The sequence below is a fragment of the Ailuropoda melanoleuca genome, chromosome 5 (genome assembly GCF_002007445.2).
Source record: "Ailuropoda melanoleuca isolate Jingjing chromosome 5, ASM200744v2, whole genome shotgun sequence".
Taxonomy (NCBI): domain Eukaryota; kingdom Metazoa; phylum Chordata; class Mammalia; order Carnivora; family Ursidae; genus Ailuropoda; species Ailuropoda melanoleuca.
The window spans coordinates 918,172-935,843 of NC_048222.1; the positions used below are offsets into that span (position 1 = coordinate 918,172).

Consider the following 17,672-nt stretch of genomic DNA (forward strand, 5'->3'; position numbering starts at 1 on the left):
CTGATGTTTGGTAAGATCTAAACTTTGAAGGCTTTTCCGTATCACTTACACTCAAAGAGCTTTTCTCTGTATGGAATCTTTGATACACTTTAAGAATTGAGCTAACACTGAAAGTGTACCCAGAGCAGTCACACATACAGGGTTTTGCTCCAATGTGGATTTATTGATACAGAAGACTGGTTTTAGTGAAGGCCTTCCCACATTTTTATATTTATGGATTTTCTGGTAATAAGCATTGCTTCCAAATGAAGGCCTCCCTACTTGCTCCTGTCCAAAGTGAATTTATGTTTAATGACACTTGAGCTCACATGGCATGTTTAAGACACTGAAGATATCCCCCACAGTTCTCTGATATCTGACAAGACCAGTCCAGTATCTGAAGGCTTTGCTGCATTCTTTACTCTGGTGGGACTCTTCTTCAGGATGGCTTCTCTGCTGTGTAGTGTAATGGGACTTGGGTTTACACTGAAGGTCTTTCCAGGTTGAGAATACTCATAGGGTTTCCTCAAGTCTGGACATGCTGGTGCTTAGTCAGGACTGCTGGTGTTCCAAGGTTTGTTTTATCAGGGAGAGGCATTTTTAGATCACTCATTTGAGACTGAGCAGCTGCTTCTTTTATTAGTTTATTACAAGCTGAAATTGTGCGCAAGGTGAAGGGAGAATTTCCCACTTCCAGAGCAGTCACAGAAGTGAACTTCAGGGCAAATTCTCCCAAGTGTCTTAGGTCCCTTTATCAGAGAGATACTCTGCTTGGCTTGAAGCAGTGTAAGCTGTGATTCCTCAAAGGGTCTCCTCCCTCACTAGGTGGTGGACTTCTGCAAAACTCTGCTTTGAAATGGACTCCTTGTTTGGGGCCAGGAGTCACCATCTGAAAGAACAGGATGATCATGAAATTAGCATCTTTTCCCCTAGAGGCAGAAAGAAGTCAAATTAACAAATGAGAGCAGCCTACAGAGAGAAATCCCCTAAAACATGGCTTTTTATATGTAGATGTTCTAAGTAAAAACATGTACTTGCTTTTTCATTAATTTCTGCTCTTTAGAGTTTTCTTCTTTTTCCTTTCTTTGGGTTATTTTCCTCTGGGTTTGTTTTTTAAATTTTTAAAAGTAATCTCTGCACCCAACATGGGGCTCAAACTTATGACCCCAAGATCAAGGGTCATATGCTCCTCTGACTGAGCCAGCCAGGAGCCCCTTTTCCTGTGTTTAAGTTCTCAAAAATGGATGTTTAGAGCATTTTCTTCAGCTTTTCTGCTTTTCTAAATATAGCATTTGTATTTTTAAATGAAATAATTAACCCAAGGAGCTTGAAAAAGTACCTGGCACAGACTAGGACTCAATAAATGGAAGCTACTACTGTTAGTGTATCACTGATGTAAAGCAGGAGAAATAAAATAGGAGGCAGAGACTAGGAAGGAGACGCAACATTTATTCAAGATTTCCTGTGAACATAACAACATATAAAGCAGATTAAAGAGGCCATCACATCAACAAAGCATTTTACTATCTCTCTAGAGAGATTATAAAAATCTCAAAGCTGGAAGGGATATCAGGGAATATTTGGCCTACCTCCTTTATTTTTAAGGATGTAGAAACTGAGGCACAGCTAGGTGGCGTTAGTCTAGTCTAATATAATTACTTGAGGTTAAAAACAGGTTGAGACCAAGGGCTCTTGGATCTCATGGGGCTCTTGGATCTCACCTTTAAAGTTTTTACCAGTGTAATACACTGGCTCTTAGAGCTCACTGTGGTATATAAACAACCTTCATATTAAAATTCTCATGTTACAGTTAGCCGTTAAGAGAACAGATTGTCACGTTAGACTTCTGGTTTCAGTTCCTGGCTCAATCATTTCCTAGCTGAATGACCAAGTTTTTTAATGTCTCTGTTTCACAATTTCTTCAGGTGTAAAATGGGAGTACAGTGGTATGTATCTCATATCATTGTTTTTTATTGAGGAAAAAAATACATGTAAGACACTCAGATAAAGCGCCCTCACATAGAAAGCATTCCATGAATACTGACCATCATAGTAGATATATTACCTCCATGGTAGATTACATTATTTTTTCTTAGTCATTGCCATGTTTGTAACGATTTTCCCCCACCATATAGTTAAGAAGCTTGGTCGTCTGACCTGCTTTGGCTAATGAACTCGGAGTGGAAACGACATCCAGTCCTCCTGAGTATATGCTATAGAAGCCATTGTGTGGCCCTACCATTGTTTCTCTTTTCCTCCTCAGGCCTGGATCCTGGGAGAGAATGTATCAGAGCTGCAACTAACCCAGAGCGGACACACAACATAAACAAGAGTAAGAGTATGTTTTGTTCTGGGGCGCCTGGGTGGCTCAGGCATTGGGCATCTGCCTTCAGCTCAGGGCGTGATCCCGGCGATCTGGGATCCAGTGGGGTGGGGAGGAGGGGTTGGTTACATGATACAAATCTAGTTGGTCATCAGTAGCCTAAGTCGACTTGTACAATCTCCCAGCGCTTCCGGGCGCCAGCTGCTGGGTGTTGCAGGGGTCAGTGAACACAGGCAAACAGGAAAGTAACAGCTAAGCCTTTCATCACTTACTGCACTGGCGTTAGCAAGATGCTCAACTAGAGAAAGTGCTGGCGGCTGCAGTGCTCCCTCATCCATGAACAGTGCCAGGCGAGGGTTGGGTGATTCAGCACAGGCGTGGGGACTGTCTCACTGCCAAGAGAGCACTAAACAAAAGGGTCCAGTCATTTCATGGACCTGGGGGCCAGGAGGAAGAAGAGGGGAAAAGGTTGGGAGTGGAAAAGTACTGACTACTGAGTTAGAGTGGGGAAAAGGGAATTCAAGTTCCCTCTACCCCAGTAAGAGAGTCTTGGCAGAACTGCTTGGGCAAGGCCCCCGTGACAGGCCTCCAGTGGAGGTGCCTGGGCGGGGAGGACAGAGATGCCTAAAAGCACGACTGTCCAGGCAGTCTTGAATCCTTGAGTGCAACTCAGACTGCATGCATTAGCTGTGCCTCCAAGTCTAGTGTGGGAGGGCAGTTTTCCCCTACGAGGCATGAAGCATTTATAACTGCCTATAATCAGGTCTAAAAAATCACACACAGAAATGGAGCTAGACTCCTCAGGTAAGATGATTTGTTCCACTGAATACCTAAACATAATGTAAAGGTACAATAATTAGGAAAAGGTGGAACAAGGAAAGGCAAATAAACCAGTGGAACAGAGAAACCAGAAACATATCTATGCATACATGGACTATTGATATATGACAATGAGCACTGTACAACAGTGGGGAAAAGACGGTCTTTCCTATAAGTGATGCAAGATAAACTGGATATTCATATGGGAAAAGAATGACATTTAACTACCTCATTCATACATAAAATCAATTTCAGCTGAATCGCTATGTTGTACACCTGGAACAAATGTAACACTGTATGTCAACTACAATGGAATTAACATTTTTTAAAATCAATTTTAAATGGATTATAGATATAAATGGAAAAGCAAAACTGTAAGACTTTTTTAAAAAAAAGATTTTATTTGAGAGCAAGAGAGGGAGAGACAGTGAGCCTGAGTAGGGGGGAGGGGCAGAGGGAGAGGGAAAAGCAGACCCCCCCCCCCCCCCCGAGCAGGGAGCCCAATGCAGGACTCAATCCCAGAACCCTGAGATCACGACCGGAGCCGAAGGCAGACGCTTAATCGGTTGAGCCACCCAGGTGCCCCAAAACTATAAGACTTTTAAAGAGTAAATATAGATTATCCTCATGATCTCAAGGCAAAGAAAGAATTCTTCAAAAGACGTACCAAACAAAAAGACAAAAGAAAAAGGCAAACTGGACTATATTAAATTTAAAAAACTAATGCTCATCAAAAGGCATCAGTAAGAAAATTAAAAGGCAAGCCAGAGTTAGAGAGGGTATTTGCATTTTCTGTGAAAGAGAATCATATTAAGAATATGTAAATAATTTCTACAACATGTATAGGAATTTATATATGAACTTTTTATAAAGAACACCAAACAACCAATAAGCACACAGTGAGCTTGTCTACTCTTTGTCCAGGAGATGTGACTTCATCTCTCAAGGCTAGCAGCGGCATCAACAACACAAACAAGTGGCCTGCGTAAGAGTGCGGCCACAGCAGGACATGCAGGAGTGCAAGAGGCCCAACGAGGGCTGTCTCTCCCAACAATGGCATAGAGTTACAAGGTAAAATGCACTTCTCACTACATTTCAACACTAGCCCAGAGAGGATGTTTCACACTTTCAAGCATAGGTAACAAGGAATCTCACAGTTTGGCCCCCAACTGCCTCCAGTGTGATGTCACTATTCCCCTACTATATTCTATAACCAGTGAAAACCTCCTCATTTCCCCCAGACACATACTTTTTTTTTTTAAAGATTTTATTTATTTGAGAGAGAGCACACAAGTGGGGGAGCAGAGGGAGAGGGAGAAGCAGACTCCCCGCTGATGAGGGAGCCCAATGCGGGGACTCAGTCCTAGGGCCTCAGGATCGTGACCTGAGCTGTAGGCAGATGCTCAACCGACTGAGCCACCCAGGTGTCCCCAGACACATACCTTTTAGCATGTGATTCCCAATGTACCTTCTTTCGTCTTTTCCTGTGGCTGAAGAACTCACTCTTCCTCTAAGATTTCTTCCTTCTCTGAGGCCTTTTCAACCCGAGTGGTTGTTACACCTTCAGTTCCGAGCCCTCCGTACAAACCTAGTGGCTTTATTACTGTAATTACTGTTTTCTCTCTGCTCCCTCTCCCTGTACCCAAACAGGCTATAAGCCCTGGGACAGTAGAGTGGGCCCAACCCACAACAGATGATCGTTAACACCCTAATTTGAGCTTACAAGAAATAACCATGTTACACGCATCCTGATCTTCTAACACTATATTCTTCAGTAAAATAAATTTTTTTCCTCCAGAATGTCTGCCCCTTCAAAGTCTCAGAATACTCACCACTTACTGCTTAGGATTCAGCTGTGCTGGTTTGGGGTGGGATATGGCATCTCTTCCGTGCTGATCCCAGAAGAGTCTGTCTGCAAACCTCCATCCTAGGGACAAACCAAGACAGCTGGGGCCAAAGAGGCAAATGTTAAAAACACTGATGATAACAATACAGAAACAGGGTGGCAAGGGAACTCCCTCTAGGGCAGAGCAAGGTGCAACCAGTCTCCTTCCACTGTCAAAAGGCAGAAAGAAGCAGGGCAAAGGAATTCACACTTTCAATCCAGCATACAAAGACAATTTCCTAGTGTTTTGCTGAGGCCCTCAAATTCTGCCTGTAAGTATGTGCCTTACTCTCTAGCGTGCCCCAGGTGAGGTCTTGTCTCCTCAATTTGGGCGCCATAACCATGCCCCTGTGTTCAGCCCCCATGTCCATGCCTACAGTTACTTGGGCAGACCGGTAAGAACTACCTCAATACCAGAGACTCCATGATGTGCTTTCCCACATGCATCTTGGACCTCACTGCTTGATGGCACAAGCTGGTGCAAAGCTTCATGGAACCCAGTGAGTCTATGGGCTGACCGGCCTGAAATGCTGATGAGAAATCCTGGAAACTGTGCATCCCTTTACAACACAGAGTTATCCTACTCTGAGGTGTGAACACCATTTCACCTTCCCAGAGAATGTTTCCTCCTGCCTGTCCACACTGTGGACCAAATCAATCCGCAATTTCTATCAATTTGGTGTTCATCTTCAACCTCGAGTGATTTAGTTACAGGGATCAAAAGAATTTCAGGCCTGTTACCCAGGAGTTAGAAATCACTATTAATATAAAAAAATAGTAAAGTAATTTTAAAGTCCAGATCTCTTCCCTGAGTTTCATATGTGCACATGTAACTTTTGGGTTTTAGGCCTGGGAATGGGGTTAGAAAGCTAGGGTAGAGTCTGATGAACAGCTCTTCTGGGATTTTCACAGACATAACAAAGACATTTTCCAAAGTGAACTCAGTAACTTTCCACCACTTCTCAAATCTACCACACTCCTGGTTGATTTGATACATCAAGATCCAGGGAGTCACTCAAAGAGATCCTTCAAAGTCATCCTAAAACCAGTACCAACTCAACAACAGTTCCCAAGTTTGTCCCATCCTCATACCTCTTGAATCTGCAGACGCCACACCACACTTTGAGAAACACCAAATGCAAGGGTTTGGAGCACCGGACGCTTCTAGAGAGGCTTTTTGTTTTGGTTTTGGTTCAGGAAGCTCAGTCAAGTTTAGTGGGTTTATTGGATCAGTAAGTCAAAAGGCCTGGGACTTTGTTGGCGAGGCAAGAATGACCCTGAAGAATTATCTACTGGATTCCTACCTAAAAAAAAGAGGCAGTCTACCCTCTGCCAAAGAAGTTCCTAATCCATCTATCTAATCACTCCTGAGAGAACAGGGGTACATCCAAAGGCACCGATCAGTTAGTATTTCCAGATAAATGAGAGAATGTTGTTCCTGTCCCGCCAATCAACACTACTTCCGATTTCAAAACTTAATAGGTTTCACCCATAATACAGGTAGCAACAATAACATAAGGCTTGTACATGAGAAAAATAAAAACAATGTTTGAATTACTGATGTTGGCTCTTACTAAACCAAAACAAACTACATTACGGTATGTATATATTTAAATGGCTTTACCTTATGAGTTGTAAAGTGGCATTCTCAGAAGTAGACGTGATTTTAGAACTTTAACTAGTCACCATTCTGGAGTCATTTTCACTGACTTCTCACTTCTTCAATATTCTAAGGGACCAAGTATCAATTAAAACAGTAACTTTTACCATAGCCTCAATTTGGTGTTAACTTCTGATACCAAAAAATGGCCTTTGGAATATCTTCACCACATAAATCACTGAGGACACTTTCCTTTGGCATGTATTTTCTGGTGTTTAGTAAGATTAGAACTCCCACGGAAAGCTCTCCCACACTTGTCACACTCGTACGGCTTCTCTCCAGTGTGGATTCTCTGGTGATGGATAAGGGTGGAGATTTGGCTGAATGCTTTCCTACATTCTCCACACTCATAGGGCTTTTCTCCAGAGTGAATCCTCTGATGATTAATAAGGGCGGAGTTCACGTAGAAGGCCTTCCCACACTCCTTACACTCATACGGCTTCTCTCCTGTGTGGATTCTCTGATGTTTGATGAGGGCTGAGCTCACGCCGAAGGCTTTCCCACACTCATCACACTCATAGGGCTTTTCACCAGAGTGGATTCTCTGATGTTTGATAAGGTCTGAGCTCACACTAAAGGCTTTGCCACATTCATTACACTCATAGGGTTTCTCTCCATTGTGGATTCTCTGATGGATGATCAGGTGTGCCCTCACACTGAAGCCTTTCCTACACTCATTACAAGTATAGGGCTTCTCGCCAGTGTGGATTCTTTCATGCACAGTGAGGGTTGAGCGCACACTGAAGGCTTTTCCACAGTGATCACACTCATAGGGTTTCTCTCCAGTGTGGATTCTCCGATGTCGAACAAGGCCTGAGCTCTGAGCAAACTTCTTTCCACATTCACTACATGTATACCGTCTTTCTTCTGTGGGCCTGTCCTCATGCCTTTGTACCTGGTTCATATACTGAGAGGTTTTTTCATACTCAGGAATCTGTAATGTATCCCTATTATATATGCTGGCAATCTGCTGGTGTGGGTCCATCCTTACAAAAATCTTCCCTTTAGAATCGCCACCTCATTCATACCTCTGGCCTTGATTCCTGAAATAATAACAAACAGACTTTCAAAGGTAATTTATTCTCTGCTGCTAAAGCAACAGGACAGTATACAGACTTAACTAGAACTCTCAAACATGTTTGATAAACCCAGGACACAACACTAGTATGACAGCCAGATCAAACGTTTCATTTAGTCTGTACACAGAAACATATCACAGAACTATTAGAATGAACATCTGACTCAGACGTCTACTTCAAATCTACCCTTAAAAATAATAAAATAAAATAAAAAAATAAAATAATAAATAAAATAAAATAAAATAAAATAGGGGTGCCTGGGTGGCTCAGTCGTTAAGCGTCTGCCTTCCACTCAGGTCATGATCCCAGCGTTCTGGGATCGAGCCCCACATCAGGCTCCTCTGCTATGAGCCTGCTTCTCCCTCTCCCACTCCCCCTGCTTGTATTCCCTCTCTCACTGCCTCTTTCTGTCAAATAAATAAATAAAATCTTAAAAAAAAAATAAATAAATAAAAAATAAGCTACCCTTTATAAAGGTATCTAAAGCACAGAATCCGGAATATAAGTAAATATTTAAAAAATGCATAGTTCCTACTTGAGACTTTTTATCATATTTAGCTAAACTGGGACACAAGACAGGAACTGAAGAGATTTGTAGACAGTAAAACGGATGAAGGAGTATACAAACAGAGAAGGCAAAAGAAGCAGAAATTCAACTGATAATAAGTTTGGAAAAGTGACATTTACATCACTGACAGCTGTGTTTTTACCACTCGCACTATTCGGGCTGTAAGAGAAAGACGGGGATAAAAGCAGCTCTGCCTATTGCTGCACTACCGCCGTAGCTGATGCTGCTAGGACAGCCCCTTAGCAACAGGGACGCTCTGTCTCCCGTGGAACTGTGTCAGAACAGACCCCCCACCTCTCCAAAGAACAGGGCTCCTTCAGCTCATTCCATCTTTACAGTTCAGACCAATGTGTGGAAGCTTGGTGGATTGTCACCACTCTCTTATCCCGTGGGAACAAACCCAATTCTGTCTCCAAACTTGACAAAACTTTTGCTGCAAACTCAAATTGCACAAATTATCTCCATTCTGCCTCTTTCCATTTTACAAACTGTTTTATGTTTCAACAGTCATAAGTTGACAGTATATACCCTTGATATGATGAGAATGGAACTTCATCTCTGGGGTGTTCTTCCCCCAAAACTATAATGTCAGTAAAATAATGAGAAAAACATCAGTCAAATCCCAGATGAGTGGCATTCTACAAAAAAACAGACTCCTCAAAACTGCCAAACCCAAGAGGAGCCTAAGGAGACGTGACAGTTAAAAGTAATATGGTATCCTACATGGGACCCTAAAAGGACATTAGGTAAAAATGAGGAAAATGTGAATAAAGTGTGGATTTTAATAATAATCAACAGTGATTCAAAATTTATGATAAATGTACTAATATAAGATATTAATAATAGGGGAAACTGAATGTGGGGTATATAGGAACTCTATGTACTACCTTTACAGTCTTTCTACAACTCTAAAATGTCCAGAGTGCCCAGAAACTATTCTAAAAATTTTATTTAAAAATCTGTTTATGCTGGGAGCCTGTCTGGCTCAGTCGCAAGAGCATGAAACTCTTTTTTTTTTTTTTTAAAGGGTTTATTTATTTATTTGACAGAGAGAGACAGCCAGCGAGAGAGGGAACACAGGCAGGGGGAGGTGGGAGAGGAAGAGGCAGGCTCATAGCGGAGGAGCCTGATGTGGGGCTCTATCCCAGAATGCCGGGATCACGCCCTGAGCCGAAGGCAGACGCTTAACAACTGTGCCACCCAGGCATCCCAAGAGCGTGTAATTCTTGATCTTGAGGTCATGTTGGGTGTAGAGATTACTTAAAATAAATAAATAAACCTAAGGGGCACCTGGGTGGGGAAAAAAAGGAGGGGGGACACCTGGGTGGCTCAGTGGGTTAAGCGCCTGCCTTTGGCTCAGGTCATGATCCCAGGGTCCTGGGATCGAGCCCCATGTTGGGCTCCTGGCTCAGAGGGGAGTTGCTTCTCCCTCTCCCCCATGCTTGTGCTCTCTCTCACTATCTCTTTCTCTGTTTTATAAATAAAATCTTTAAAAAAAAAACCAAAACAAACAAAAAAACCTTAAAAAAATTTGTCTATGCAACACAAAGAAATGGGAAGATATTCCATGCTCATGGATTAGAAACACAAATATTGTTAAAATGTCTATACTGTAGGGGCACCTGGGTGGCTTAGTCGGTTAAGTATCTGCCTTAGGCTCAGGTCATGATACCAGGGCCCTGGGACTGAGCCCTACACTGGGCTCTCTCCTTGGAGGGGAGCTGGTTCTCCCTCTTCCTCTCCCTCTGCTATTACACCGCCCCACCCCTGACCTGTGCTCTCTGGCTCCAACTCTCTATCAAATAAATAAATTAAATCTTTAAAAAAAAAAAAAGTTTATATTGCCCAAAGCAAACTACACATTTAATGCAATCCCTATCGAAAAACCAACAGCATTTTTCACAGAACTAGAACAAATGATCCTAAAATTTGCATGGAACCATTAAAGACCCTGAATATCCAAAGCAATCTTGAAAAGCAAAGCAAAGCTGAAGGCATCAAATTCCGGACTTCAAGTTATAGTACAAAGCTGTAGTCATCAAGAAAATAAGACACATGGGTTAATGGAATACAACAGAAAACCCAGAAATGGACCCACAACTATACGGTCAACTAATCTTTGACAAAGCAGGAAAGAATACCCAGTGGGAAAAAGACAGTCTCTTCAACAAACGGCATTGGGGAAACTGGACAGCCAAATGCAAAAGAATGAAACTGGACCACTTTTTTATACCATACACAAAAATAAATTCAAAATGGATGAAAGCCCTAAATGCGAGATAGGAAACCATCAAAAGTCTAGAGGTGAACACGGGCAGTAACTTCTTTGACACTGGTGGTGGCAACTTCTTACTAGATATGTCTTCTGAGGCAAGGGAAACAAAAGTAAAAATAAACTATTGGGACTACATCAAAATAAAAAGCTTCTGCACAGCAAAGGAAACAATCAACAAAGCTAAAAGGCAACCTATGGAATGGGAGAAGATACCTGCAAATGCCTCAGATAAATGGCTAGCAACCAAAATCTATAGAGAACACTAATCAACACCAACAAAATAATCCAATTAAAAAAAATGGGCAGAAGACACGAACAGACATTTCTCCAAAGATATATATGTGACCTTGGGGTGCCTCGGTGGCTCAGTTGATCTGACTTTGGCTCAGCTCATGATCTCAGTGTCCTGCGATTTAGCCCTGCATCAAGCTCCCTGCTCAGTGGGTAGCCTGCTTCTCCCTCCTCCTCTGCCCCCCTCCCAAGCTTGTGCTCTCTCTCTCAAATAAATAAAATCTTTAAAAAATTTTTTTAAATTAAAAAAAAAAAAAGATATATATGTAGCCAACAGACACATGAAAAGATGCTCAAGGGACTCCCGGGTGGTGCAGTCGGTTAAGCATCTGACTCTTGGTTTTGGCTCAGGTCCTGATCTCAGTGTCATGAGACTGAGCCCCGGGTCGGCTCCTCGCTCAGTGGGGAGCCTGCTTGAGATTCTCTCTCCCTCTCCTGCTTGTGCGCTCACTCGAAAATAAAAAATCTTTAAAAAAAAGAAAAAAAAAAGATGCTCAGTATCACTCATCATCAGGGAAAAGCGAATCAAAACCACAATGAGATACCACCTTACACCAGTCAGAATGACTACAATTAACAAGTCAGGAAACAACAAATGTTAAGGAGGATACAGAGAAAGGAGGATACTGTTGGTGGGAATGCAAGCTGGTGCAACCACTCTGGAAAACAGTATGGTGGTTCCTCAAAAAGTTAAAAACGGAGCTACCCTTTGATCCAGCAATTGCACTACTGGGTATTTACCCAGAGAATACAAAACACTGAGTCAAAGAGATACCTGCACCCTAATGTTTATAGCAGCATTATCTACAATAGCCAGACTATGCAGTGCAAATCTCCATTGACTGATGAATGGGTAGAAAAGAAACGGTATATATATACACAATGGAATATTACTCAGCCAGAAAAGAACAAAATCTTGCCATCTGCAACAACATGAATGAAACTAAAGTGTACTATGCTAAGCAAATTAAGTCAGAGAAAGACAAATAATGGTATATGATTTCACTCATATGGGGAAATTAAGAAATAAACAAAGGGAGGGGCACGTGGGTGGCACAGCGGTTTAAGCGTCTGCCTTCGGCTCAGGGCGTGATCCCAGCGTTCTAGGATCGAGCCCCACATCAGGCTCCTCCGCTGTGAGCCTGCTTCTTCCTCTACCACTCCCCCTGCTTGTGTTCCCTCTCTCGCTGGCTGTCTCTATCTCTGTCAAATAAATAAATAAAATCTTAAAAAAAAAAAAAGAAAAGAAATAAACAAAGGGAAAAAAAGAGAAAGAGACAAATCAAGAAACAGACTCTTCATTACAGAGACCACAATGATGGTTACCAGAGAAGGGGGTGGGCGATGGATCAAACAGATGATGGGGATTAAAGTGTGCATTTGTCATGATAAGCACCTGGTGATATAGCGAATATAGAGAATCACTCTATTACACACCTAAAACTGTTATAATACTGTATGTTAATAAAGCTGAAATTTCAGTAAAACTTTAAAAAAATAAAAATTTAAAAAATGTGTCTGTTTTTCAATAGGTAATATACGACTGAGAAGTTAAAATGCTCTAAAAAGGCAAATAGTCTTATTTCTACTGTGATCCTCCTCAGTTTACCACCCCCAGAGATCAACATCTTTATTAGTTGTTGTGTCTTTGAATGTTTCTTCATACAGACATGTATTTTTTAAAGGGTCTGGCTGCCTTCCTCCAGGGGGTGGGGAGTGGCGGTTTCCCCACAAGTCAAGCACAAGTTGTCGTCGTCACATGGACACCACCCTCCGCGGCCTAGGAGCTGAGCCATTTCCCAGCGACGCTGTTGTACCACGTTCCTCTGAACAGCAGCTCCCTGGCAACCCTGAAAAAGGCCCACTCGGGGTCGGACTCCTGCCCAGAATCCGGAAGACACGGTTACCATGGAAGCATGCGGCTAAGCTGCTGTGCCATGATGAGCGAACCTGGAGAATCCCTAGTCCTACCCAAACCCCTCTTGGTCCGCAGCTGCTCACACTGGAAATGTCTGCTTCGACCCCACCTCCATGCGCCTTCTCCCCTCACAGCTCTGAACTGCTGTCTCTTTTTTTCTGAATAAGTGACCTTAACGCTAGAGGTGTGTGTAAAACACCCTTCTGTTACCACGTAGCTTTGGGTTAACATGTTTAACTTCGAAGAAAAGCCAACAAGGCGGCAGACATTTGCCTCACCTTTTCAACAGAAGAGGCTGGGAGGCGCGTGGGAAACGCACCACGAACGCGAAGGAGAGGCGTCTCCTGAGTGGAGCGTTCGGCTAACTTTTCTCTGAGGCAGAGAGTTTTCAAGAACACGCCAACGGAACTGCCAAGGTCCCTCCGCTACGAACGTGTCACACACAGAAGAGGTCGCTGAGGACACCCCTCCCCGCACCCTAAATCCAGCCCTGTCAGAAGGGCGAGCAGGGTCAACGCAGTGAGAGGAGCGGCTGCCGGGGGTGTGGGGACCTCGCCCGGGATACGGGCCCCGCCACCTCCTCCCAGAGCCCGGGGCTCGGCACCCGGAGCACAGGGGCAGCGGGAGGGGCTAAAGGAAACGCGGCTGAGACCACCTGGCTGCCTCAGAGCGCACCCAAAAGCCGAGCGCAAGGACGAGCGGCGACGCCCCACCGGGGCCGCCTAGGCTGGGAGTACGGAGGCCGGGACGACCACGGAGACCACGCCCTCCACGCCTTCCGCAGACACCCGCGCCAGACAGCTGGCGCGCCGCTCTAGGGCCCCGGAGGCTTCCCTCTCAGTGGTTCCTGAGCCGGCCACCTGATAGAGTTCTATTTACTCCAAACAAGGCATTTTAAACCTCTTATCTCCTTTAATCCCGCAAAGATGACGTTACAGTCCTCCTCTCATATATAAGAAAACTGAAAAGCAGAGAGATTTTTCGAGGTCGGACAACTAAACAAACAGCAGAGATGAAATTTCAACCTAGATCTATCCCAGTCCCAGATCCTTCCACTTAGCACTCAGAAACTACTTCTTAATTTATAAATTTAACACTATTCCAATAAAAATACCAACTTTTTTAGAAGTAGATTTTAACGTTCACATAGACAAGTAAACAAGCAAGACTCCCTGGGAAAACTGTGAAAAAGGAGGGCAATGAAGGAGCACTTGTTCTAAATGATCTTAAACAGATTATAAAAGCCTCAGTGGGAGTGTCCTATTGGTAAGTGAGACACATAAATGGTACAGAATAGAAAGTCCAGAAATAGATGCAATCAGAGGGAGAAATTTAGCACAGAACAAAGGTACTAAATCAGTAAGAAAAAGATGAGTAGACTCCTCAATAAATTTATGGCGAGAACTAGGTAATCATCCGGAAAGATGTTCAACTGGATTCCTTCCTTGGTCTATACACAGGTAAATATTCCAAATAAATAGAAGTTGTGTTATAAGTGTAAACCATAAAAAGTACCAGAGGAAAACGTGGGAGAAATCTTTGAAATCCTCAGTGTAGGAAAGCCTTTCTAATTATGAACCCAAATCCAGAGGCAAGGAATGAAAAGATTGATACATTTGGGGTCCATACAGAGAATCAAAATTCCTGCAAGGTAAAAGAAACAAAATCACCTTAAGCAGAGTCAAAGATAAGTAAAAAATGGAAAACATATATACAACTTATGTCTCAGACAACAGGCAGCAAATATGGAACTCTTGAACAATAACATACTGTGGAAATGGCAGTAGTGAGCTGGGTGTCCTCTTTCTCCACCTGCACTTTGAATCAGATTCCGCTGAGAGTTCGTAACAACACACTTTTTTGTTGTTGTTGTTCGTAACAACACACTTATCCTAGTCTTGTTTAAGTAAGTTTAAAAAAAAAAAAGTCTCCCCGGGTCCCTTACTTCCAGAGCCTTCAAAAGACCACAGAATGTCAAAGTTTAATACTTACAACCCTCCTGTGGGGGTACAGGGTTCCTATAGTTGATATTGCAATGGTGTATTCCTGGGTAGGAGCTGAAGAGGCAATGATTCTCCCTTTGGTCCCAGGGCTGGTATTTTTTGCTAGGTTACTTCTTAAATGTGTGCAAGAGCTGGGACCTGGAAAAAAATTACACACATGAAATTATGAATCAATCACTGTATAAACGAATCAAGAGAGCAGGCCCGACCGAGGGAGTTACGGAGAAAAATAATGACAACAAATGTCTAGATACTACTTCTTATGTATCAGATGCTGTTCATGCATCTTGATAACAATGCTAGGCAGGTGCTTTTATCATCCTCGTTTACATTCAAGGAAATGGAAGCACAGGGAGATTAAGTGGTTTGGCCACAATCACAGGTTTAAACCTACATGCCCAAAAAACAGAAAAAGAAGAAAAAAAAAGACACATCCTTAAGAGACTAAAAGTTTTATGAGGACTTAATAAATACCTCTCCCTTCCCCTGCTTCTGTTGCTGTCGGGGCTCATCCAACGCAGCCACTTTTTCAACGACCCTCCGCCCCCGTGCTGGCGCCTCTCCCAGACCTGGCTGGCACTCCTCAGGCCTAACGGTCAGAAACTGACCTCAGCCACTGTCAACCGAGCTGCGGGAGCCAGCTCAGAGACAAGAGTTTTCTGGTAACAGAATTCGTGAAACCGGCAAAACCAACTCCTCTACTTCTGCCGCAGTTTTGGAGTCTGCGATGTTACAAGAGTCCTCCTAAGGGCCTCTTTTTCCGTTACCCTTCTTCTGTAAAAGAAACATCATTTTACTCACAGAAAAATCAGACTGCCATAGCTGTTCCACTAACTACCGAGGGAGAAAAGAACGCAAATCGGGGGCTAGTTTGCTAAGAAGGGCTGTCCCATCGCCCGCTGGGATAGCCGGTGTGACCTGTGCCACGGACTCTCCCCCGCCGTCGCCGCAGAGCGCGGTTGCTGGAGGCGGTTCAGCGCGGGAGCGGAAGGAAAGTGGCTGCTTAAGGGGACGGGGGATCATCTACCGCCAAGCTGTAACAGAGGTGTACCCTGCATTCAGAACGCAACGTCCTGGGCGCAGGAAGTGGAAGGGGAAGCCTCTCCCGAATACTCATTTCGAGTCGTCCGCCATGTCCCCCTTTCGTTTGAAAGGCGAGCTGAGGGTCTATCAGGAGGGCACGGTGTTGTTGGGACTCCATAAGCTCAGGGGCCTTAGAAAAGCCCAGGCTTACCACCCCGAGAGGGAGCAGCTCCGAACCGCGAGAAAACCCCTCTGGCCAGGCCGCACCTGGGCGTCGCCTCCGCGGGCCGAGGGACGGCCACCCGGCAGGCAGGGAGGCAACCTGCAGGTGTCTCCGAGCAACGCCCGCCGCGCCACCGCACGCGCACCGGAAGTCCAGGCACTTCCGGGGCGGTCCCCTCAGAAACTTCCGGGCGGGCCCTCTAGCGGCCCGGGCTTGGTTTCGGCCAGCCGTGCCTGTGCCGCGGCCCTCGCGAAGGTGCTTTCTGCTTCCTGAGTTTGCCAGTGTAGGACGGACGACTCTTGAATTTTGGGACATCTCCAGGTGGGCCCTACAGGATCCCTAAAACCGACACGCGGGACCGCAGGAGCTCGGAAAGCCAGACCTGCAGATCTTCTGTGCTTTAAGATTAGGGACCAGGCCCAGGAGAGCAGGGCTTTCAAAACTTCACTGTGGTTAACACCGCAGACTCCCTCGAACCTGCCATTTCTGGAAGAATTTCACTCAAGACCGGTCAGTATACTTGCACGGACATACAAGCTGATAACAGGAGTAGTTCCTAAAATGAAACATTACAGTTGGAGGCACTACGTATGAGTCCATCCCATGGCCGAGTACAAATTAAGAACATACTAAAAGGGTCAGACCTGAGGGTATAACCAGCCGGAAAAGAAATGGCAAAGCATCAGGAAGCCTGGATTCTCTTTCTACCTGTACCACTAACTTTAACGGGTGACTCAGTGCAAACCACGTGGCCCCTCTGGACCTCCATTTACAGCATGGGTTGGAAAATGATTTCGAACGTCACTTCCAATCCTATCATTCTATAGACTATGAATAATTAAACACAACAGAGAAACGCAGTTATTTCTTTGGTGTGCTACACACTGAAACCGACTAACTCAAGTTGATCCTTTTCAAGCCTGTTTAGGTGCCACAGAGCTACAAAAGATTAATGTTCTTAAAAAGACCTTTTGAACTATAGGAAATCACATTTTCTCCTTCATATTTGCCTTCCTAAGTAAGATTAACAGTCTGTTAAAAACTTTATATAAGTGGGTATGTGTTTTACTTGGCAAACTCTAACACAATGGCCTGTGGCTTCCTTGGAGTAGTTAATCCTGTCTAGAGGGGCTGCCAAAGGGACTGTTGAAGGTTATGTGTTGTCCCCAAAGCTATATCGTTTGTAAGTTAGAGGTCCCCTACCACAGTTTTATCTTTGATTCTATGTAATGAGCCAAGATGGGGAAAGCTGGCACTAGACTTGTAGTTCTAGAACACCTACTTGATAGAACAATGGGAGGCAGATCTGACACTGAAAGCAACCTTAGGTCATCATCAACCATTTTATGATTTACCATCACCCCAACATGTATATTCCTGTGAACTCCCATCATTTAAGCCTTTTTCTTTTCTAATCTTACACACCATAAAATATATACACAGGGTTCTTTTAAAGCTTGCCATAGTTAATTTTTCTAATTGTAGTGCTGGTATTCGTCTCTCTTCTTTCTCCTATATACCTTAAATATATAGGGTTTCTCATGGCACTATTAAACATACAGAGCCAGATCATTCTTTTGTTGTGGGGGCTGTTTGGGCATGCAGGACGTTTAGCAGCACCCCTAG

The 17,672-nt window shown here is 44.0% G+C and overlaps 1 protein-coding gene across 3 annotated transcripts; it reads right to left on the reverse strand.

The window, feature by feature from the left end:
* Positions 1 to 610: 610 nt before the first annotated feature.
* On the reverse strand, positions 611 to 16,602 carry LOC105234558 (zinc finger protein 239). Of its 3 annotated transcripts, XM_034660109.1 has the most exons (7): positions 16,035 to 16,602; positions 15,275 to 15,574; positions 14,790 to 14,938; positions 14,313 to 14,441; positions 6,631 to 7,709; positions 4,954 to 5,048; positions 611 to 868 (listed from the first exon to the last, which is right to left on the reverse strand). In XM_034660109.1, the coding sequence occupies exon 5, from the start codon at positions 7,649 to 7,651 to the stop codon at positions 6,842 to 6,844; it is 810 nt and encodes a 269-aa protein (XP_034516000.1). In that variant the 5' UTR covers positions 7,652 to 7,709; positions 14,313 to 14,441; positions 14,790 to 14,938; positions 15,275 to 15,574; positions 16,035 to 16,602; the 3' UTR covers positions 611 to 868; positions 4,954 to 5,048; positions 6,631 to 6,841. The 3 variants fall into 3 exon arrangements, with proteins under 3 accessions (XP_034516000.1, XP_034516001.1, XP_034515999.1); XM_034660110.1 differs by lacking the exon at positions 14,313 to 14,441 and having other exon boundaries at positions 4,961 to 5,048; XM_034660108.1 differs by lacking the exon at positions 14,313 to 14,441.
* Between the last annotated feature and the right edge of the window lie 1,070 nt (positions 16,603 to 17,672).

Excerpts from the sequence above, each read along its gene's own strand:
- LOC105234558 (XM_034660110.1), bottom strand. The coding sequence starts at position 7,651 with ATGGACCCACACCAGCAGATTGCCAGCATATATAATAGGGATACATTA.